This window comes from Cryptomeria japonica, chromosome 4 (genome assembly GCF_030272615.1).
Source record: "Cryptomeria japonica chromosome 4, Sugi_1.0, whole genome shotgun sequence".
NCBI lineage: Eukaryota > Viridiplantae > Streptophyta > Pinopsida > Cupressales > Cupressaceae > Cryptomeria > Cryptomeria japonica.
In genome coordinates this window covers 406,045,943-406,070,500 of record NC_081408.1, presented here as the reverse complement: position 1 = coordinate 406,070,500, position 24,558 = coordinate 406,045,943, and the positions used below count along the sequence as shown (strand labels likewise).

At 35.5% G+C, this 24,558-nt stretch overlaps 1 protein-coding gene across 1 annotated transcript in view; it reads left to right on the top strand.

Moving 5' to 3' along the window:
• LOC131074696 (peptidyl-prolyl cis-trans isomerase PASTICCINO1) overlaps positions 1-24,558 on the top strand; it is a 252,308-nt gene that overhangs the window by 84,082 nt on the left and 143,668 nt on the right. The window contains exons 6-9 of the mRNA XM_058011384.2: positions 235-267; positions 20,194-20,252; positions 21,447-21,531; positions 24,207-24,368. Of these exons, the coding sequence (XP_057867367.2) occupies positions 235-267; positions 20,194-20,252; positions 21,447-21,531; positions 24,207-24,368 (339 nt within the window). The remainder of the gene's footprint in view (positions 1-234; positions 268-20,193; positions 20,253-21,446; positions 21,532-24,206; positions 24,369-24,558) is intronic.

The following is a 24,558-nucleotide window of genomic DNA, read 5'->3' as shown; positions in this document are numbered from 1 at the left end:
CATTTTCCTCGTATGTTCCAGAAATATTCTCAGTTTCATTAGCATAACAGGTTTATATGGGTCCTTATTCAAGTCCCATGTATTTTATGTATCATTTCTCTTGGTTTTCTTTATAGTGGTGTTTTTTTGTGAATGCTAGATGGTTATTTTCATTCATGAAAATTGCAAATATGTGACATAAAAAAATGCTGTTATCAATTCCTTGCACTAATGCCCTTTGTTTATTCTTTCCAGATTATAAGTGATGACTTGGGCGTTACCAAGCAGGTACATTTTGTTGCCTTGGACCCATTTGTCATTTGGGAAAGTGAACTGACAGATTATAATTTTGCTTGCATCACACAGTTGAAAAATTCCTTCCAAAATTTGTTTTCTAATCTCCTGCTGCATCTTAAGAATTTTTTAAGTTTAAAATAGTACATGAGTCAATTAAATTTTTTAATTGCACTCATCCCTATTGAAAATCTTTACAATAAAAGAGAAAGCAAACATAGTCCATATCTTGGGAAAGGATAATTATTGTAAGGCCATACAAAAATTCAAATGCTCAGAGAACTAATCAGGTGGCAATGTAAGGACAATGTAATACATTTATTAGTAACAGTGTCTACAACAAATATCTAGCTGCTATCATTTCTTGCATACACTCTGTTGAACACTATATTTGAAATAAAAAAATTCTTCCCATAGGTGTGAAAAAAACTAAAAGATCATCGGCCAAAATATCATGTCGAGCATCTCGAAAGGAGTTTCACCAAAAGAATACTTTCATCGAAATGGAACATGACGTGTAAAACACTATGTAAGATGTCTTCGGCGGAATATCTCTTTCGATAAATAAAAGAAGCCGCTCATCGATACTCCAGTTTCATCGAAAAATGAAAAGCAAAAAGCAAAAGGTGAAGTCGAAGAAATACAACTGCCGAAGAAACTTAAAAAACATTCATCGAAAAGCAAATCTCATCGATAACATTATATCGAACAAAAACAGAGGGGTTTTATCGATAAAAAGGACATCGAAGAAAAAAGGCTTTCGGAGGGCTTGCATGAACTTTCACCGAAGAACAAAATTCATCGAAATATGATTTCGATGAAACTCACGAATGATTCATCGAACGAAAGTTCATCGAAGAAAAGATGATTTCGAGGAGACTAGAAAATGGTTTTTCGACATAGGCCATTCGCTGCTAAGGTGATATCGATGAAAGTGAACTTTCGATGAAAGATCAAAGTATCCAGCCGAAGACAAGGGTTTCATCGAAAACTCGATTCACGATCATTTCAGTTGAACAGTACTTCCCGCGAAGGAGTTAAAAGCCCAAGTGGAGAATGTCACATCTGCAATTAAGTTTAAACATTTGAATAGCCGTTATAAACGCAAAGATATTAACTGTGCACAAGTTGCCCATGCAATTACAGCTGAATTGATCGAATTTTCATAAGAACCAGATTGATGCCAAAAGACGGAAAATTACAAGGAGTTTGCTAAAGTTCGTAAGCGACAATCAGAAGAGCTCGACAGTTCTCCAAGTAAGTGTGATTTCTCGTACTAATTAAAATTATGGAACCTTCTTCTTCTTCTAAAAAGAGTAGGAAAGGGAAAGAATTAAACCCTGAGGAGAAGCCCAAACGACAGAAAAAGGAGGGTAGAGCTTTGACTCAGGATTTGCTAGACCAGTGCCCGACATCCAGTGTGAGGTCCAAAAAGATCAAGAGTGAAGAAGAAGGGTTGGAAGATAGATTTGAACATCTAGGAGACATATGGACTAAAATCAGAGGACATGAGTTGTTCCTATTTAGTTACAAGAGAAGGGATGCTCCTGAGCCCATAACTAACCTGTGGAAGAAAAACATAGGGAAATTGGTAGTCCCGAATGTATTTGTGGATGTTGAATTAATGAAAGCTCTGGTAGATTGCTATGATCCAAAAACCAAAACCATATGCGACTACCGAGGGAATCCCTTGGTGGTGATTAACAAATAGACTATTGATATGGTATTTGATCTAGACTGGGAAGTAGAAGAGAGAATTGATATACAGAAACTTTCGCGAGAATTCTTTAATTTGGAGGACATCTACAGGACATGGAGATTACCCATTCATCGGCCAAAAGTAGGAGGGTCCTTTGTTCCATTCAGTAAAAATGACAAGGTGCCATTTGATGTCAACCAATTCCATCCGTATTTTAAGTATACATACTATGCTGCAGCCCAAGTATTAGGCTTAGAGGCTCATCCTCTCATGGATATTGGGGTTATGGTTCTATGTGCTGATTTACAATCAAAAAACCCTAGGTCATTTGACTATGCCACTTATGTTGCAGAAGCCCTAAATCATGGGTTGGAAAAGTTGAAAGGAGACCTTGTAAATGTCCATTTCTCGTTGTATTCTTTATTGATGCACATCATTCTTTATTGTGGACAAGAAATCAATTTCTGGTCAGACGATTTCAGCATCAGAGCTTATGATAAGAATGGTTTGAAGAAACCAGTTCAGTTGTGGGTTTCTGCATGGGATCAAAGATTCATAAACAACCAATACTGGCACTTTCAGGAATATTTTGTGAAACCTCTTAGTGCGGCCTTTGGACAACATAGAGATTATACTCTGTCTCCTGAAATTAAGAGATTCCTTAGGCCAAAAGACTTCTCTCCAGAGTCTCAGATTGATCACAACTGGGGTGACTGGTATTGCCACCTTAATCACACAGAAATCTGGGTATTTGGGTATGAAGGAAAGCCATACATGCTTCCAATTACAATACCAAACAGGGTGACTAGCCTAGAGATTGTGAGACAATTATCTGCTGTCAGTGCCAAACATCTTATGGATTTTGGTAAACAATCCATTGTGCCAGGGTTATTGGTGTTTTCTGATTTTATTGTTAAAAGTTCCAAAAGCTATCATTTACTTCAAAATAAATTAGATTATTATGGCATGACTCTGGGTGATCCTAGAGAGAACTTTGATCCTGAAGGATATATAAGAGCTGCAAGGGCGTCACAGAAACTAAAAGCCGGAATACATGTGGCTAAAATGCCAGATGATTTAATCAAGAACCTTGAAAGGGAAGAGGCCAGGGTTTTGAAAGAAAGAAGCGAAATGACTTGGGAAGCCTTCAAATGGAAAAGAGCAAGGGGGATGGTGGATGGAGACCTACTTGGAAACCTCCAAGATCCTTTGGAGATAGCCAAAAAACTACTTCAACATGAGGTAGAGATTATGCATAGAGTTCCCCACAGTTCCTCCATTTTATCAACACTGAAAAGGATAGTCAACCATTGGCTCACATGTCACCAAAATCTGCTGCTAGTAGCTTCCCTGCTGACTCCCCAAGAGAAGATTATCCCCCTGGTTTTGAAGCAGAGGTAGATGTGGACACTGGTGAATTCAATATTAAAGATGTAGTTGATATAAGGATGACAGAGCATGAGGACTTTGTTGCTGATGATGGATTCGCTTCTTCAAGGGAATTCCTTTCATTCTTGTACCAGTATAAAGGGGCTCATGTGAAACGAAGTATGGCTGGGAGACCAGAAGAAGAACAGATGAAAAGGCTACAGGATGAAATCGATACCCTCATGAAAGATATGACCCCTGAGAAAGGGAGGAAAATATTAAAAGAGGCTGGTGTTATCATCTTTTCTGGTTGGGACATAAATTCAGCACTTCTGTTTGATGGATTCTTGAAGAAGCAGGACTTGAATCAACAAGTGTTGCCTCAAGAAATAGATAAATTGTTCCTAGGTTCCGGATATGATCCTGATCAAAAGGCTCTCCTACAATGGGCACTGTATCCGAAAGGAAAAAGACCAATTATTGTGGATATTGAAGAAACCTTTGGGCACCTTATGATTCATCAGGTTGGAAAGACTGACCCTAGGGTCACTGCAAAATTGAACCTGGATGTGGCCAAATTAAATTTGGATCAGACAGAGTTTTTGGTCAGGGAAAACATTACCTATAAGGGCTTATATGAAAGATCTAAAGAGGAGAATCAAAAGTTACAAACGAAGATATTACAACTTGAGACAGGAACTCCTTTAAGCAAATATACCTCATATCCCACAGGGCAGAGCTTGGATGATGTTTCTGATGTTCTGTATTGGAAGTATCAAGCGGATAAGGCTACCCAACAGGTAAATAATATCCAGCAAAAGATGGATAAATTGGTTAATGATATCATTGAACACCGATTCAACACCATGCTTATACATGTCGAACATTATTGGAGGGTGTACACTGGAACCATTAAGGCATTAAGAGAGCATGAAAGGTTAAAAACACGATTGCATGAAGTGATAAACAGTATTGATGTGACGACGCAAGAGGAGAAAGCTGAAGGGACTTCATATATAGAAGATCATGTTAAATTCAAAGATATGCTAAAAGGAGATCTTAAAGAATTGGATGATGGGAGCCCTACTGGAATGCCCTCGATTTATAAAGAAGGAGGAGTAATGTCTATGGAAGATTTGCGGAATGAACTTGTGAGCATCAAGGATTAGGCTCTATCAAGGTTGGATCGAAGCAAAGACATGGCCCCTACTGTCAACCAGATGATATTCGAATACCTTTCACAAGGATAGGAATTGAAGAAACAGAGTATTAAGATCAAGACTTTCAAAGAGGACGATTATATTCATCATTTAGGAACTCTTAATCTCTTTTTACTTAAGTTTGTTAGGAATGTTCAAAATTAACAATTAGTGTTTCGAAAAGACATGTCTTTTCATAAATAACTTTTGCTCTCATATATATATGAGAGAGGTTTTTGTAATATTGGCAATAAGAGATATGGTTGAAACAAAACAGCAATGTATGACAGCCTGTAAGTTTTCTGTTATACAAATTTTAATGGAATACATACTATGATCAGTCGTTTTTCTTTGCGTATGTGTTGTGGATTATTTCATTTTGTTATTGGCAGTCGCTTGTGATATTATCTAAAGGAGATAAGGTTATTCATATTCTTTGAATGAAATTTGTGTTGTATGTTATAAGGTTGAAATAAAAGTTCTGCTTGCGAATTGTAATTGTTCTTTGCAGTGCTTACTTGAATGGTCCCTTAAAGGTAGGGTTAAATTCATTCAAGCAACTTATGATATAGGCATTCAATTGATCTCACAAGAAATAGTAACTGACAGATCCATAAAGGGGTGGGTTTAAAAACTGTCTCACAAGTTCGCACAGTAAGTCCTAAAGAAAATATAATGACTCTGTAGCCCATACAACGAAGAAGGCACTGGCTATTTACAAATTACACTTATCACCATATTCATCACATGTTATTTCAAAGCAATAGGAGTAACTAAGTAGGAAACATAGATCGAATAGCTTCTACAACAACAATCTTGAACTCATCTGCTATATCTCCATCCTAGGAACTTATGCCATTCTGAGATAGGAGGAAACCAGATCAAGATACTTAATCTGCTATAAAAAGCACTGGTCATTAAAAAACAACTGGTGAATAGGTATACCCGCCTAGGTCCTGCAGAGCCTAAAGTGAGAGAGTTAGCAACCAAATAGGTTCACTCTATAAGTTGGCCAAGTCAATTGGAGGGTTTGATCATAGGAGTTGGCATTTCTTTAGAACCTATCCAATTTGTTGATTTGGGAGCCAACACACTCCATGCCTGATTTCTGTCGAACAAACGAGAAATGGTTTATGACAAAATGCCATTTTTCAAGTAAAGGATCAAGAAACAAAACAAGTAGAGATGTTTATTAAGCAAACATGCATTAAATTTGACTGGGATAGAGAAATGTGTTTTTACTACACAATAGGAATATGTTATATTTGTTACAGAATGTTATATATGTTGAGCAAAGGGTTGTCATTGATTTCAAAGATGCTGGTCAGTTCTGTCATTGATGTCAAGGCATCCAGAAGATTGCAATGACTAACATGTCATATCAGAGCATTTCAGTTCTGGAAGAACTGTGACAAGCTATGTCTAATAGCTCTTTTAATGTTATCATTATGATCCGATTTTGGTATTTCCTGATTGTCTATTACATATACGTTGTCTGGAAGCATTTATGGTATATTTTTGAGGTTGGTTGCTTAGAAACAGTATGTGCACCAAGTTGCACTATAATTGTGTTTGGTTTTGCATTCTGCTGCAGTTGAGAGTTATGGCTTGTGGTTTAAAAGTAAATCAGAGCTACATTTGAAGTATTATATTCCAGAGTGTTAAAGGCAGAGTGTTCACTGTACTAGTTGGCCGACTGGCTGATGTTCCAGAATGATGCACCAAAAAAAGATAACGTGCACCAGCTAGAGGAAGTGTGCGAAGATTATTTGGGTCCAGTAGAGTCAGTTGCATAACGCATAGCATGTCCCCTCTCCTGGAGTAACGTGTGGACTTTAGGATTTGGTACCTTAGACGTTTGGTTGAGGAATCTATTTGAGGTCAACTTGCGGGTGGTGTAATTATGTTCTTGGCTGACTTGCGAATGTAACTTTAAATGCATATATATTGTTGATCTAGGTTCATTCCTAAGTTGTGTGTTAAGTGTATGTGGTGGATGTGGCATAAGTTGAGCAAATTGTCTATTATAGAGATGAGTTGAAGTGTGTGAATGAAGTTGCAGATCCTCTACACATTGAGTGAGTGTTCTGATGTAGATTAGATTTAATAGAGGTTGAAGTTTGAGTTGTGAAGGTGTACATAACATATCTCTGTATATCTTGATATATTTAAAGATTGGTGTCTCACAATTGAGTTGGTGCTTAGATCTTGGATTAGGGGATTAGTGTCTCCTGTAGGTTGGTGCCTACAAATGTAATTGGGGTTTGGTGTCTTTGGTAGGTTGGTGCCTATTTCATATTGTAAGTTCTTCATTATATCTTTGTGAGGTTGTATTTGGGCTGCAGATCCAAACAGCTATTCCCACTGCAGTTTTTCCCTTATGAGTTTCCATGTAAATCCGGTGTTCATTTTTGTGGATGAGTATTCTTTGATTAGTTGGTTCATAGTTAAGGAAAGCTCAATAAATGTTGCTAATGATGATCTGGGTGTAAAATTGGTTGTGACACTCGAAGAAGTTATTAATGGTAATTCATGTTTAATCAACTTGAAATTGGTATATATTGACTCGCCTTGGGCCCCCCCGTTTTCAGTATATTTGTGTGCTTAACAATTGGTATCAAAGCTAAGTTCCTTTAAGAAACTTAACAGCTTGAGGTAGATTTGGAATGGCACACTCAATTGCTCAAGAAGGTCTTTCTTCAAACAAGGCACCGATTTTTGATGGACCCCATTATGCGTTTTGGAGAGTAAGCGTGGAAGCCTATTTAATAGCTTTAGGGTTTGATGTTTGGCAATCTGTTGTGGCTGGTTATGAGATTCTAGAAAATCCTCCAAGAGATCATGTAAGAAAGAGAGCATGTGAAACATGTGAAAGCTAGGAATGCTATTTTATGTGGTCTATTTAATTTTGAGTTTGTGAAGATAATGCACTGCAAAACTGCAAAATCAGTTTGGAATAAGTTTTACAATATCTATGAAGGTGATGATAAAGTAAAGGAGGCAATGTTTAAAACCTACTTAGGGCTATTTGATTGTCTGAATATGAAGGATGGAGAAAATATTTTAGTATACCTGCTCCAAGTTGATGACGTTGTCAATACCATCAGAGGATTTGGCGAAGTAGTGAAAGAATTAGTCATTATCAAAAAGGTACTCAAATCTCTTCCCTTTAAGTTTGATTCAAAAGTCTCTACAATAGAAGAAGCCAAAGATCTGAATAGTTTGACTATGCATAAGTTACATGGGACAATAATTGCATATGAAATGAGAATTATGAATCACAAATCTTAAAGAAGGGAGACAGCCTTCAAGGCATTTGTGGAGAAAGAAGGATAAGATTGTAGTGAAGACTCAGATTTGGAAGAAGCAAAATTTGTAAGGGAATTAAAGAGGGGTTTCGACAAGTACAAAAGTAAGTTAACATTCAAATGTTTCAATTGTGGTAAGATTGGTCACATTGTGTCAAAGCGCAAACAGAGAACAAGCAGCAAGAAGAAGAATGGCTTGTATTCTGAGGAAGATGGTTACTCATTTGAGGAGTATTGAGTTACCAGGTTCGTGGGTCCAAGTGCTCATGCTTGGATCGGGTCCGCTTGGGTCTGGGTTCGTAGTGGGTGCGACTAGGGTGTGCCTTAGGGTCTGTGTTCGCGGACCCATAGAGAATCCGCGGCCCTTGGGGCGCACCCGGGGGAACCTTGGTGCACTAGCCGGGTTAAGTCACTTAAAAGTGACTTTAAAACAATAATTTTTTTTTTTTGCCTTCTTTTTTTAAAAAACCCTAATCCGCCCCCCTTTAATACATTTGAAACCTACAACAATTTCATTTTCTCATTCATTCTCTCTTGCTCTCATTTTGGCATTTTGAAGGGCAGGTGATTATTTTTGAAGGAGATCGTTCATGGAGTGCTCAATGGAGGAGAGCTTGCACAAAGGAGATTCAAGCATCTAGGGTAAGCATTTATCCCTATTCTTTGATCTTTTAATGATTTTTTTCAAGTTTTTGAAGAATTTAATTTTTTTTTTTAAAAGATTTTAAAAGATAAACAAATTCTACTATTTTTTATAATATTTTTTCATACTTACATTAGCTTTTACATTGTGTAATATTGCATTTTTAAATTTTTTTTCTAATTTAAAAATGTTTAATTTTTTATAATAACAAAAAGAAATAAAATGGCAACAAGGTCGAGTTTAGTGGGTGGGGGTTACAAGATTCAAAACCAAAAATTTAAAGTTGATAAAGGATCTCCTTTATGGAATTATACTACAATGCTTCAACAACTTCCAGGAGGTCGAGGATATGAATGGAATTGTAATTTTTGTAAAACCAATTATAGGTGCTCCTATTATCGAGTGAGATGTCACTTTTGTGGCTTTGTTGGGAAAGGGATTAAAATGTGTATAGGGCCATATCAGCAAGGGTTGTCTGCAACACAAATAGCAGGATTCATTAGAGAACAAGAAGACGCTGATCAAGCTATAGCAAGAGAAAAACTAAGAGCTAATCCATTTGCAAGCAAAACACCAATGACTTTACCTAAAGATCATATACTACTAGAAAAGGCCTCCCATCATCCTTTCTTGGAGATACCCTTTGTGCAAGATGAAGTAGAAAACCCCTTTCTTTCCTGCAAAAGAGGCCCATTGGACAAAGCGTTTAAAATAGAATCAAGAAATATTGCAAAGCAAAAAATTGCACGTTACCTCTATGCTAATGGTCTTCCTTTCAACTTGGTAAGATCACCATATTGGCGGGAGATGGTGACGACAATCAATAATGTACCTTCTGGTTTCACATGTCTTGGGTATGAAAAGGTGCACACCACCTTATTAACGAGAGAAGAATTTTGTAGAGACATCATCGAAACCAATTAGAGATTCGTGGGTTGAATCGAGTGTTTCTATTGTTTCTGATGGATCGAAAGACTGCAAAAACCGTCCATTAATTAATGTTATTGCAGTGTCCCCCAAATGGGTAATGTTTTTGAGGGTAGTTGATTGTGAGGGGCAGCTCAAAGATGCAGAGTTTCAACTCCAAAATCCCCTTTGATTCCATAGATATGGTGGGACATGAAAATTTTGTCCAAGTCAGTATAGACAATGCAAAGGTTTGTAGGGCTGCAGGTGCTTTGGTTGAGCAAAGATATTCACACATTTTTTGGACACCATGCACCGTACACTCCCTCAACTTGGTGATTCAAGCAAGTGGCACTCAAATAGAGTGGGTGAAGGATATCTACCAAAGAGCTTGAGGAGATCCAAATGTTTGTGACAAACCACCATATATCGCAAGCCATTTTCAGGAGTTTCTTGAGGTTGGAATTGCTGAAGGTAAATTTAATTTAGTTTATATTTTTAAAAATGTGTTATTGACATATTTTTTACATGAACCTAGGTTGCTAAGACCCGATTTGCATCACATACAATATTGATGAGACGACTTTTGAAGGTCAAACAAGCATTGAGTCCATGGTTATTAGTAACCAATGGGGTTTTTGGAAACAATGAAATTTAGAAAGGGCCTGAAAGGTTAAGTCATTGATCCTGGATGACTCTTGGTGGGATCGTGTGGAATATGTATTGAATTTCACTGAGCCTATTATGAGTATGATTAGGTATACTGATATAGACGCGACATGTTTGGTGGAAGTCTATGATGGCATGGATACCATGATTGAAAAAATCAAAGTTATAATAGCAAAAAAAGAGAATGACCTCGAAGAATAATTTTTCAAAAAGGTGGAAAAAATCATTCTTCATTGGTGGAACAAGATGACTGCACCATTGCACCTCCTTGTACATGCTTTATCTCCCATGTACTATAGCAATGAAGTACTTTCTTTGCTAGGGAGAACTAAAAGTCTAAAACATATGGAAATTCTGAAGTTGCTACTAGGTACAAGTGAGCATTTGCTAGACTCTTCATAGTCCCTGAAGTGGTGGAAAGTGTTAAGAAAGAGTTTGGTTTGTTTATATTCTGGCGCATACTACTCGGGACCATGAGGCTATGGAGAAGGCTATTAGATGCATTGTTGTCCCCCATCATCAAGGCCTAACTATGGGTGCTGAAAAGGCTTAATACTGAAGCCTTTCATGGTTTGGTTGCTAATGCTTTTGACATAGAAGTGAGTCTTGGAAACAAGGATATGCATGATACTGTAATGTCTCTAAGAGATTTAGCAGAAATAATCTTGAGACATGAGTACATGATGAGTATAAATGGGTATTTGTTCCGTCGCCAAATTTTCGGCTTCAGGTTTGAAATTCTGCGAACCTGTTAAAAACTGTTGAAATTCGTAGGAATGCAGGCGATTTTTTTTTAATATATGCTTAAAAGGATTTTGCTGTTGGGTGAGTAGTCGATAGTAGCCATCGGGAGGAATGCGAGCCGTTGCTGTCCGTAGAAATGGGGGCTTTAGGCCGACATGTTGCCTCGCAGGAAATTTTGTGAGAGGTCGTGGCGAGAAATGTTGCCTTGCCAAAAATGTTGTGGGAGGTCGTGGCGAGAAACGTAGGGTTTCTGGGTAGCTGTGCGGTTGTGACGGGATAGGATGCTACGTTTTTTTCAATAGCTATTCAGGCTCGCTAAAAAAGCGATTCATACGTTGCCCTAAAAAAACTCTGCATGATATTAAATATATTAATATTTAATATAATATAATGATAATTTATTGTTTTACTTTTATTTTATACTAAAAACATTTAATAAATATAAAATAAAATATTTAAATTTAATTAAACGAATGTAATAATATTTATTTTGAGAATTTTGTGGATATATAATTTATATTTAAAAAAAAATAAATTTATATAAAGCGAATTTAATAACGATTTTTTTTTCAAATTTTTTTCCCTCAAATTTCTGAAATATCCCCTGCTCATATAAGACTGAAAGTGTGCAAGGAATATCAACAATCAATTGTCTCCTAACCTTCAATCTGCTGTTCAGAAGTTTCAGATTGATAACCTGCGTGTTATTGACATTGGACAGCCTTTGCATAACCCGCGCGTTATGCAGTTTTGCTTGGCATATGACTGATATTAAACTTCAGACTTGCTGGTATGAATTATCAGACTGATAACCTTGTATTTGACACCGATGGAATGTAATCGCAAGAGATTTCAATCGCAAACTCAAAGCAAAATGACTCTTTGATATGCTTATATGAATTACAAATAACCAATGTGTCTTAATAATCAAGAGACATTTCTTCAAACATTTGGCATACAACTGATATCATTATACTAAATCAGACTTGCAACTTATTACATTAATTGTGCGACAAAAATATGACTCCCAAATTGACTTATTATTGAATGCAATTCTAATACAAACTCAGATTGAATTTAATGTATATAGAAGCTCAGATCGTAGCAACTATAACATTATTGCTGACCCAAAAAGACAATGGAAACTATGACAAGAACCTGCTTATAGAGTCGCTCCAATCGGTAGCTGAAGAAGCAAGGAATATCAGACAGATTCTATCTTTCTTGAGCCCAAATGGTGTCCTTACCAAAATCGTCCCTGTTTCTGAATATTCTCAGACAATGAAGATTAAACAGCAGCCCCTATGTCTGCTTACACACCCCCAAAACCTTCAGTTTCCTTTAATAGGATAAGCGCTGCAACTAGGGAAGGCAATCGGTGCAAGAAAGGGCTGCAAGAGTATTTCTTTGGCCCAAGTTGAATATTACCTCCAGCAGTCCCTGTACTGCTGTGATTTAGACCCAAAGCAAATTATGGCAACTCCCATGTGCTCCCTTAAGCACCAAATAATATCGCCGTCTTTACAAGGAGAACGCTTCAGTTGGAAGGTGAAGTTGTAGCATTAAATGGGCTCCATGTGCAAAATCGTGGTCTGCTGTAGAAATCAGATGAAAACTCTAATGCAGATCAGAACCTTTAAATTCCCTTACTGGCCTAAAAAAAAAACTATTAAAGGCTCCCTAGGAGTGAAGCCCCCAATTAGGTAATGGAATCAATGCCAATATGGGTTCCTATGAACAAAATAGAACGCTTCAGTTGGAAGGTGAAGTTGTAGCATTAAATGGGCTCCATGTGCAAAATCGTGGTCTGCTGTAGAAATCAGATGAAAACTCTAATGCAGATCAGAACCTTTAAATTCCCTTAATGGCCTAAAAAAAAACTATTAAAGGCTCCCTAGGAGTGAAGCCCCCAATTAGGTAATGGAATCAATGCCAATATGGCACCTTCACACAGTTATGATGTCTGAAAAATAACTGAGTCAAAACTCAGTGAATGGTATTTGCAATCAGCTCCACATAGCAAAATTTGTTGAAGACACTTGATGCCAAAAATGTCCCCAATATGAACCCAAACGAACTGGCCCCTTGGCCACCAATGAAGCACAATCGAGATGACTGAAGTATCACCTCCTCAATGCAACCCCTCAAGAGATCTTTCACTCCCTTAGTTATGCTATCTATGGGAGTTTCCGCTCCCAAAGACACTATTCTGCAGAAACCTCCTGGCTCTACAAAACCCAGTCTATATCAAATCCAATCCCAAGCTGATGAGAAGCTGAGCTAGATCCCCTTTTATACTTTTTAGTCCATCATCCAAAAGCTTCTAGAATTTAATATTATTTCACTTAAGTGACTTTATGATATAATATTTAATTAAGTCACTTTATTAAAGTAATTAAATATAAAGTCATCTTTTAAGTTTTAATTTATTTGATAACTTTATAAATAATTAACTTAATATTATTAATTAAAATAATTAATTAAGCTATCCATGAAAAATAATAATAATTTGGACAACTTAACTAATTAAATTAATTAATTATTCTCACTCCAAAAATGGGGACATTACAATTTTATTCGAATTTTATTGTTGTTGAATTCAAATTCGAACTCGAACATTGTGATTTAGACTGAGTAGAGCTCAAGAGGTTATAGAGTCTATTAGGACTCTATTTGCTTTTTGCTGATAACTTATGTATCTTTTTTCTTTGTGATCAATGAAAAGGGTGCTTTCCCCTTGGTAGCAACTTCCCCAAAAAAATAAAATAGTTTCCTTTGTATTCTCCATATTTTTTGTTCTCTTGTTTGGTTTATTATCATGATTGATTTCCATCATTTTTTTTTCCATATTAATTTTTATCTTGGTTGTCTGTTTGTAAGAGTTTAGTCCATTCATTGAGGAAGCATTAGTTTATTGCTTGTAATTTTGTTTTATTTTCGTATGTTATGAGAGGTTTTTATTATGCTTTTTCTTAGGGTATTAGTTTTAGACTAATTTACTGGTTTGGGTTTGGGCTTGGGTTCGGGCAAATTTTTTTTTGCCTTTTGGGTTTGTGGGTCGGGTCCATCCGTATATATATATATATATATGCAAAAATTTAAAGAAATATACAAAATTATAAATCTAAATACACTTAATAGTACGCTACTTCATCATTGATCAATGCCAAATGCCAATTGATAGTTCAAAATTTCAATAATATCATATTATGTCATATGCCATATAATATATATCAATGTATCATAGATTCATTTATGTCCAGGTTCACGATTCAAATGAAAATCATTACAAATACAAAATTGACAATAAAAAATAATAATTGTCTTCTATCTTCATCAATCATCAAAAGGATCTAGATCAAGATCATCATCATTTGCTCCAAGTTCAAATTCAAAATCATTTGAACCTAAAGCAGTGCCACTCTCACTCCCTCTAGGTGCATCAGCTGTAGGTATCTCATCATCATCATCCATAGTGAGTCTAGCCAGATCATCAATAGTTGCATCCAAGTTGGTACACTCAGGGGTTACATCCAAATGCTTCATTGACCCTTGTATTGTTGTTCCATATGTGTTAGAAGACGCAAATTGGAATGAATATAAATCAAGTCTTCTGCGCTTTTTGAAGCCAATAGGTTACGCTTCACTGAGTGGATAAAGGAGTATGTACTCCAATTCCGTTCAGCAGTGAAAGAATTGTAACTTGTTGACATTGGAGAGAAAACCAACAAAACTTAAAATAAAAAAATGCAAAATAAATTAAAGAATGTTAAATGCTTAAGTCTACAATACGAATTTTAAAATTTAAAAGTAAAAAAACTTACTTGTGATAGTATCTTGATTGCAAGAGGTTGGAGGAACATATAATCTTGACTATGGAGGTACCACCATGTAGTACCATCCATTTTGGATTGGTCATTAATGGCACAAGGACTATGATTTCTTCTCGAGATAAACAAACCAAACTCTTTCCTAACACTTTCCACCTCTTCAGGATCTGTGAAGAGTCTAGCAAATGTCCGCTTGTACCTAGTAGCAACTTCAAAATCTCTATATGGTTTAGTTCTCCCTAGCAAAGAAAGTAATTCATTGCTATAGTACATGGGAGATAAAGCATGTGCAAGAAGGTGCAATGGCATGGACATCTTGTTCCACTGATGAAGAATGATTTTTTTGACCTTTTTGAAAAATACTTCTTCGGGGTCATTCTCTTTTTTTGCTAATATGACTTTGATTTTTTCAATCATGGTGTTCGTGCCATCATAAATCCCCCAAACATGCTGCATTTGTATCAGTATACCTGATCATACTCATGATAGGCTCGGTGAAATTCAATAAATATCCCACATGATCCCACCAAGATTCATCTAGGATCAATGTCTTAACCTTTTGGACCCTTTCTGAATTTGATTGTTTCCAAACATCCCATTGGTTACTAATAACCATGGCACTCAATGCTTGTTTGACCTTCAAAGGTCGTCTCATCACTATTGTATGTGATGCAAATCGGGTCTCAGCAACCTAGTTTCATGTAAAAAATATGTCAATAACACATTTAAAAAATATATAAACTAAAATTAAACATGGCATAAATAAAATTAAATAGATAAATTAAATTTACCTTCAGCAATTCCAACCTCGAGAAACTCCTGAAAATGGCTTGTGACATATGGTGGTTTATCATAAACATTTGGATCTCCTTAGCCTCTTGGTAGATATCCTTCACCCATTGTATTTGAGTGCAAATTGCTTGCATCACCAAGCTGAGGGAGTGTACAGTGCATGGTGTCCAAAAAATGTGCGAATATCTTTGCTCAAACAACGAGCCTATAGCCCTACAAACCTTTGCATTGTTTGTAATGACATGGACAACATTTTCCTGTCCCACCATATCTATGGTTTCAAAGAGGATTTTGGAAGTGAACTCTGCATCTTTGAGCTGTCCCTCACAATCTGCCCTAAGAAACATTGCCCCTTTGGGGGACACTACAATAACATTTATTAATGGACAGTTTTTGCAATCTGTCCATCCATCAGAAACAATAGAAATACCCAATTCAACCCAAGAATCTCTAATTAGTTTCAATGATGTCTCTACAAAATTCTTCTCACTTACCAATAAGGTGGTACGGACCTTTTCATACCTAGGACTTGTGAAACCAAAAGGTGCATTATTGATTGCCATCACCATCTCCCGCCAATACGGTGATCTTACCAAGTTGAAGGGAAGACCATTGGCATAGAGGCAATGTGTAATTTTTCACTCTGCAATATGTCTTGATTCCATTTTAAATGCTTTTGTCCAATTGGCCTCTTTTGCGGGAAAGAAAGGGATTTTCTACTTCATCTTGCATAGCGGGTATCTCCAAGAAAGGATGATGGGAGGCCTTTTCTGGTAGTATATGATCTTAAGGTAAAGTTATTGGTGTTTTGCTTAGCTCTTATTTTTTCTCTTGCTATAGCTTGATGAGCGTCTTCTTGTTCTCTACTGAATCCTGCTATTTGTGTTGCAGACAACCCTTGCTGGTTTGGTCCTACACACATTTTAATCCCTTTCCCAATAGGGCCGCAAAAGTGACGTCTCACTCGATAATTCGAGCGCCTATAATTGCTCTTACAAAAATTACAATTCCATTCATATCCCCGACCTCCTAGAAGTTGTTGAAGCATTGTAGTATAATTCCATAAAGGAGATCGTTTATCAAGTTTAAATTTCTTGTTTTGAGTATTGTAACCTCCACCCAGTGAACTCGAACTTGTTGCCATTTTGTTATTTTTGCTATTATAAGAAATTAAATATTTTTAAATTAGAAAAAAAATAAAATCCAAGATTACACAATGTAAAAGATAATGGATGTATGAAAAAACATCATAAAAAATAGTAGAACTTGTTTATCTTTTTCTAAAAAAAAAACTTGAAAAAATTCATTTAACGATCAAAGAATAGGGATAAATGCTTACCTTAGATGCTTGAATCCCCTTTGTGCAAGCTCTCCTCCTTCATCAAGCACTTCACCAATGATCTCCTTTGAAAATAATCACCTGCCCTTCAAAATGCCGAAATGAAAGCAAGAGATAACGAATGAACAAATGAAAATATTTTAGGTTTCAAATGTGTTAAAGGGGGGCAGATTAGTTTTTTTTATTGAAAAAAGCAATTTTTTTTGATTGTTTGAAAGTCACTTTTAAGTGACTTAACTTGATTGGCGCACTTGGGTTCGCCCAGGTGCGGCCTAGGTGCACCCCAAGGGACCTGGGTTCTCCGTGGGTCTACGAACATGGACGCATAGAGAACTAGGGGTCTTTAGGGCATACTCGGGTCACACCCGCTGCGAACTGAGGTGCCAATCTGGACCGAAGTGGACTTGGTCTGAGCACGAGTACTTGGACCCATGAACCTAGTAACTCAGGTTTTAAATATTGGTTGATGCATGTGGTGTGTGGATCTATTTTCAAAATTAAGTATTTTGTATTCTATGGGTACGTTTGCTAATTTGGTCACTATTTGTTTGCTTTGGATGCTTTATTCTTTAAAATATCCGAGTTGTCGAAGGGTTTCCTACGTTTGTAAGTGCATTCATAGTTTATTAAGTACTATCTATGCTATTCCATCATTTATTTGATATTCCTTTTGAATTAAATGCTATTAATCAAATCCTTTTTTTTTCACTATATATACACAGCTGAGGGTACAGTTATTTTAATGTAATTCATTTTTCCGAGTTCACTTTCTTTTTTACCATGATATAATAAAAGGCTGGTGGGGGAGAGGACAGCTGCTTTACCTTATGTATTCTTGATGGGAGCAAGAATTAAGGCTTGCTTATGTTGGGTTTTTAATTTTACAGGATTCAGGATGGTGCTTATTTGAGTTTGCATAGCTTTTGGTGCATCTCTATGTTCCTGGTGGATCTCCAAGTTCTTTGTTTTGAATGTTAAGTATCATGAATGTCGTTATTATCTGCAATATAATTACAACTTCTGGGTATGTGACGTTGAACAAAGGGAGGGGGGAGGATCTTTTTGCTGTATTTTGATATCATTTTTATGGACCGCTCCCTTCAACCTATCCTCGTGGCACAGAATAAAATGCATACCAGATAAGCATGCATATAGCTAGTATGCAATGAAGTCTACTCATTTACATGGTGTAAAATAGATTCCTGCTAAAGTTGTATTTAATATTAATCATTGATATTCCAATAAGAATTGGGTCCAGTAATTCATAGCTCTAATCAACTTCACCTTATTCATACTGCCCAGTATAATATTGCCCTTGTATAAAGAAGCCAGGTGAGACAAATCTCCAGTGTGAGTTTGTTTTTTAAATTAAACTGACTGTCTACCTGGTGTACACGTAGACAAGTGATAAATAAGACGAGTCCTACCGAGTTGTCTGTTACCATGCTGACTGAGGATGAAGGGACATTCCAACAATCTTAATGATTGCATTTTTAGAGCTTATTGGAGGAAGAGAGTTAAGTATTCATCTTGATGTCATATGCCTTAGGCAATAGAGGTTTAATAGAAAAATTTGCTGGAAACAAGCAGAAATACCATAAGATGAAACATGGACATGCGACAAGAAGAATCTGTAAAATACAGAATCTGACAGTTAAGATGAAAGTATAATGAAATCATAAATGAAAAAACTTAAAATATGCTATGTGACTACAACTGACAAATTCCCAGAGCGATTCTTGTATATCCTACTGTAAATCTGAAGTTTTGTCTATATTTGCATGTTCATAGTGAGATTGTCCTTAATTTTCTTCACCTTTAATGGGAATTGTCATCAATTATACTTATGATTCCTATATCTCCATGGCACTTGTAATATCTCTCTTAGAGATCCTTTCTCATATATGTGATGTGCCAAGAATCTAAGAGAGCCTTTGTGTATGAAGAGTTCCTCTTTCTTTCTTTCTATCAATTTCTAGAAGTCTACAAGTAGGCTCATGTTTCAAGAAATATGTATTTGTTTATTCTTGAGGAAGTTCTTGTGTTTTTGGCCTGTTACTCAGGATATTTGTTTATATTTCCTCACTTTGTTCCATCTTGGAATCATATTTTTGGTATTGAAAGATTGTACTCATATGATCTGGTTCTTTATGATCTACACTCTTCAGTTTTTTATACAGAACTCCTGCACTTATGCACTTAGGGTCTTGCTTTCACAAATCGGATTCTGTACACTGCAAAATAAATTTCTGTTTTTTCTCAAATTTAAATTTCTTTTATATATTGTGTTGTTATCAAGAAACATGTCTGTACTGTAGCTATGAAACTGTAACTAGATGGTTGAGATTTGTCAAGTTGTCTAGCTTACACTTGTTTGAATTTTATAATGAAGTATAATAGCCATTCATTCAAGAACTTTAGACAGCATTCAAATGGTGATATCTTGGTTGGCTAGTATTCTCAAACTCTGGTTGTTAAGGCTAAACTAAGAAAACCTGGTCTGTGAAAAATGATGCTTATGTGATTTGTTAGAAAGAAGAATCAGCACATCTTTTTCTTGGCAGTGAGAATGACAGATTTTTGTTGCAAAAGTTCAATAGGTGATGCGTGGATATTTGACAACTTGAATGATTTGGCAATATGATAAGAACTTTTAGAAAGCTATCTAGGATTGCTTCTTTTGAGTTGCAGATGGAAGGCTTCATTTGTTTCATGGGGACATGCTGGAGAGTTTAGGTTTTTTAAAGAAAACTTAGCTGCTTATATCATTACTAGATTTGATACATGATGGTGATGCTAATTTTCCTTGTCACATTTGTACATACTAAAAGGTCTTTTTGCAGCAGCTGAATGCCAAACCGTTTTATTCCATGATGAACTTTTATGAATTCTTTATTTTTTTATTATGACTTTTAAATTTTATTTTCATTTTTCTTATGATGGTAAGTACGAATATCATTCTGCCTAGAATAAAATTGGGAGGAACAAACCCAATTCCCTGATGTACAACTACATTTGCACATGTCCTCCAAGTTATGGATCACCTTATTTCAGTGTGGCAATTTTTTCTTGGATTATTTGTTTAACAAAGGCACCTTTTTACCATGATAGCACAGCCTTTTGGAGCTATTCATTCGTGCTTTAAAAAATAAAAAATAAATGCTTGAACAGTAAAATGAACAGACAAATCTCTCTGTAAAATTGTTCTGGATTTTGAAGATGCACACTGTGGGGGAAGACATTTTGAAGATAAACATTGTTCTTCATATATTGTTCTTAACTGCACAACAGATATTGCCCAGGACAAAAACCGGGGCAAAATATTAAGTCATCTATGTAGGGTTTGGATTTACTGTTTAGGCCTATTACTGGATTAAATTCTCTTTGGTAAAATTTAAAATTTGTTGGGTTTACAATAATCAGGTTTTGATTGAAGGTGAAGGGTGGGAGACAGCTCGAGAGCCATATGAGGTCAAAGCCTGGTAAGTATGTTTGCAGTTAATATACCCCTTTAACATGCTTTATTACTTCTCTTTAAATCATATAGAGGTTGTTCGGATAATTTTGAGATGGAATGTAACCTATTTCATTTGCTTATTGGTAAAAAATTAGATTATAGCATTTTATATTTCCCCAAAACAGCAAGTTATGTGAACCCAAAAAGAATTCTAAATTATACCCCGAACTAGATTGCTTTACTTGCTTGGCCACATACTGCACTAACTCATTCCTTTCGTGCCTGGGATATACAGTTAAGGTCTCATTCCTATCTTCGAATAGAATACCAACAATGGAAGAACTCTCCTCAAGACACGATGATTCCAAACCCCAAGTGCCAAACGTGTAGGGTTTCTCTACCTTCTCCTCATGTGCAATGGCCGCTACAAATGAAGGGATAGAAAAATTAAAAACAATATAAGAAAAATTAATCCTTGCATTGAAAGAAATAATTGCACAACTGTGGCTTCAAAAATTAATTTTTGTTTTTTAAACTCCCAAAACCATAGTTTACATACACAATGAGTCTCCGAGCGCTAGCCATTTTTTTGTGTGAGGTTTTTTAGGGTTTACTTGCTGAGTTTGTATGGCGACTCATGGATAAAAACTCGTTGACTTTTTTGTCGAGTAATCACCTAAAGTCGGTGAGTCCAAGCTGAAAACCTGCTGTGGCTCTTTGCACAAGAAAAAATGCAAGTTTGATGCGAATAACTCTCCAATACCAAAAACAATTAAAAAAAAACTTAAGAGTAGAATAAGAAAAATGTAGGAGAAAATGAAAAAGAAGAATCACAGATAATATATGCAAAAAGAATCGAACACAAGCACCATTATAATTCTAAATTGATATGTCTTGGTGTTTTCTTTGATAGATTTATTTAAGATATCTATACTAGTCATAATTTATATGAAGCAATTATATAATAAAGGCCTTAAACCTGTGGATGCATTTATGCTTTTAATGGAAGAACTCTCATTTTTGTTTGGATGCTTCACACAGGTTCTACTTTCTTTATGCACATTACATATGTTAGTTTCACATATAATTATTAAGCTTATGTAGATTCTGTCACAGAGTCTCAGAAAATTTAATTGTCCTTTGATTATATTTATATGTTTTTAAGTTATTATTGTGAGTTGCTGGTTATCTGATAATTTTGTTGTTATGTTCATTAAAGGATAACAGCAAGAACCCTTGATAATCAAGAAATATTATCTTTCAAAGAAGGCGAACCTTTACACTTTACATTTGGGAAGAAAGAGGTTGGTATATTTTTTGTATTTCTTTGAAAACCTATTATTGCAATTTTGAATAGAGAGTGTGATCCCTAGCAATTTTTATAGTTGTATTAATGAAGAGTGTCAGGTTTCCACAAAAAATGCAGTTGCATACCTTTTAATATCAGCTGATTTATAAACCATGTAATAAATTCAAAACACCTAACATGTATTTTCCGTTTACATTAACCATTAAAGAGAAATTAGCTTATTAATGCCATACGCTACTCATCTATCTTTACTTGAACTTGTATTTCATCATAATACACTCATTGTTTTTTCTGGTCAAAGTGAAACTATATTTAAATGTCAATTTTTGGCTTAAGTAGTGTGTCAAGGAAAGATGCATAATCCCTTCTCACAATTATTTGTTTAGTTATTCAAAGTTTGACTTTTTTGTTTTCTTAGGAATCTGCTAGTCACAAGAACTTGACAGCTCTAGTTTCGTAATTCATACTAATGTCTTATTATTCGAGGTCCTTATTATCAGGATTACATAATATCTATTTCATCCTCATTCAAAACATGGAATTTCTATTCAGTAGTGACATCTAAGGGCACAGGTTTACAGGCTTCTCTTTTGAACTGTAGTTTGTTACAGTTTTTGTGTTTTACAATGGGAAGACTAGATTACCTTAAGCAAGTATATCCTAACTCTTCATGATCTCATCTAACAAAATCATATTCTTCTTCAACTACAAGAATCTACTTATATCAAGAATATACTCCACCATATTAAAAGAAAAAAAAAACGAATATACTCCACCATACGAATTCAATAATATGTAGTCGCTATACAAATATTATTTATTTTCATACTTAACCCGAATACACATGTTGTTTACTATCTTTGATATTTAAAGCAATCTATTCTTCATCTCACTAATACATAATGCTTCTATAAACTTTCCCAATAAACAATCTCACTGAGTTTCAATTTTTGCAACTTGCAATCAGAAATTCTGAATTGTTTACTGTCCTATTAAGGTTGCAATTGTTTTTTGCCTTTATTTACTACCAAATCCTCTTCTTTCTTTATTATCATGTTGAGGACATCTAGTTTGCAGACTTAAGAGGTGTTCATAATGAAATATAAATGCTTTAATTGATACTACTGCCCTGTTGCTGAGCATCATCATTTTAATAAACCTGTATCTCAAATAAGAAAAGTTCACATTTAGCTAGATTTGATGCATCTAGGCCTCCCTGGATGCACCCCATCAGCAACATTTCAGTGCTGTGGATAATGGAATATGGAACAATTTACATAAGTGTGTGTTGAAGTCAGTGAATTGTTCTGGAAATAGGTTAATAATGTTGTTTGTAACTAGGAAAGAGGGTTCGGATTGCCCTAAGGCAACATCCGAACCCCTTCCCTTAAGTGTAACGTGGAGGACCGGCCCTAAAAGGGTAACGTGCCCCTAAACAAAGACCAGCCCTATTTACCACGCCACATTAATAACTTGGCGCCAAAATGAATTTGTTAAACAAAGCCGACTTAGAGGTTATGTGGGTTAAATGATCATATAAATAATGATCATTTACCAAACACAAAAATACAATCTCACTTCCTCTTGCAAAGCGAAATACTTCTGCAACTAAGTGTGCGAAATTGAGAAGTAAATTGGGCGAACTTATCCAAGGAGGTCAAAGGCATTTGATGTTCCAGATTTCTGTTAGAGAGCAGATTTGATGCAGACTTGGAGTAATTAGAAGGGCAGATCTGACCATCAAAAGGTGCAGATCTGATAAGAGGTTGAAGAGTTCAGCTAAGTATTGTATTGGTACAATTAAGATTGAATACATAATCTGACCTGTGGGTCTTTAGTGCTGGGTTTTTCCTCCTTGGAGGTTTTCCCAGGGTATTTGTGTTTGTCTCTTATGCACTTACTTTCATTCTGTCATTTACTTTACTTAATATTAGCAAACAGTTAAATACTGATAATCTGATTACTAATCTGGGTCACAAAATTTAACAAATAATATCTATATAATAGTGTGTAGTCTAAGAACTAGCGACAGTACTGTGTTATACAGTCATCAGATATGAAGATCTCAAGCCAAATCATTCCATATGCTATAGTCCAACTGGGTCTCTTGACAGACCTTTTATGGAATCAATTCTGGGTGTTTCTTATCCATCCACTACTTATTGTGGAATACAATTAGTTAAGGGTTTCTTTAAGATATCGAGATTCTAATTTTTTTTTACTACCCCTAGTAACTGTCTCCTGTAATGCTTGAGCAGAGATGAAAGGTTATTTCCTTTCTACATGGGAAAATGTAGAACTGGTAGACCCAACTAGACCCTAACTGTGTATTATCAGTGCATATAGTATCGAGGTTACTATCTACTTTAGATACAGAAAATACTCATCATAAATAATCATTGAATCTGAATTTTATGACAAAAGTAATCAATTCTTAAAACATCGAAATAATTTCCACACAATATAGTATTGCATGCAGACCATATAATCATTGACATTTGCAAACCAAATGATCCGTTTCTCTTGCTTTGTGGTTAGCTTCACACATTCTCTATTAATACGTACATTGTCACAGATGTAATTGATACATTTTTTTCTTTGCTCATGTTTTATGAAATATTTTAATTGTCTTCTCTAGGTATAGCATTCCATAATATAAGGTTGACACAGGTGCCTGAAGGATTAGAAAGGGGCGTTGGAGCTATGACCAGGAAGGAGAAGGCAATTATTTATGTTAATGGTTCTTACCTAACTGCAGCTTCCTGCATGCCATCATTAGAAAAAATTTCTGAAGAGGTTCTGTTTGAAGTAGAAATTGTTCAAATTATCCAGGTATGCATTTATTTTCTATATGTATTATATAATAATTTATAAACATTTTTATGCAAGTAGTTAAGTGCTGGTTATATCTTGTAAATTTCTCTTGATTTAAATTTTTTAATACCATGCTGGGTCGAATTAGTTAAGTGATGTGCCTAATCATTTTTTTAAATTTTTAGCTTAATTAGATGGGGTTAATTAT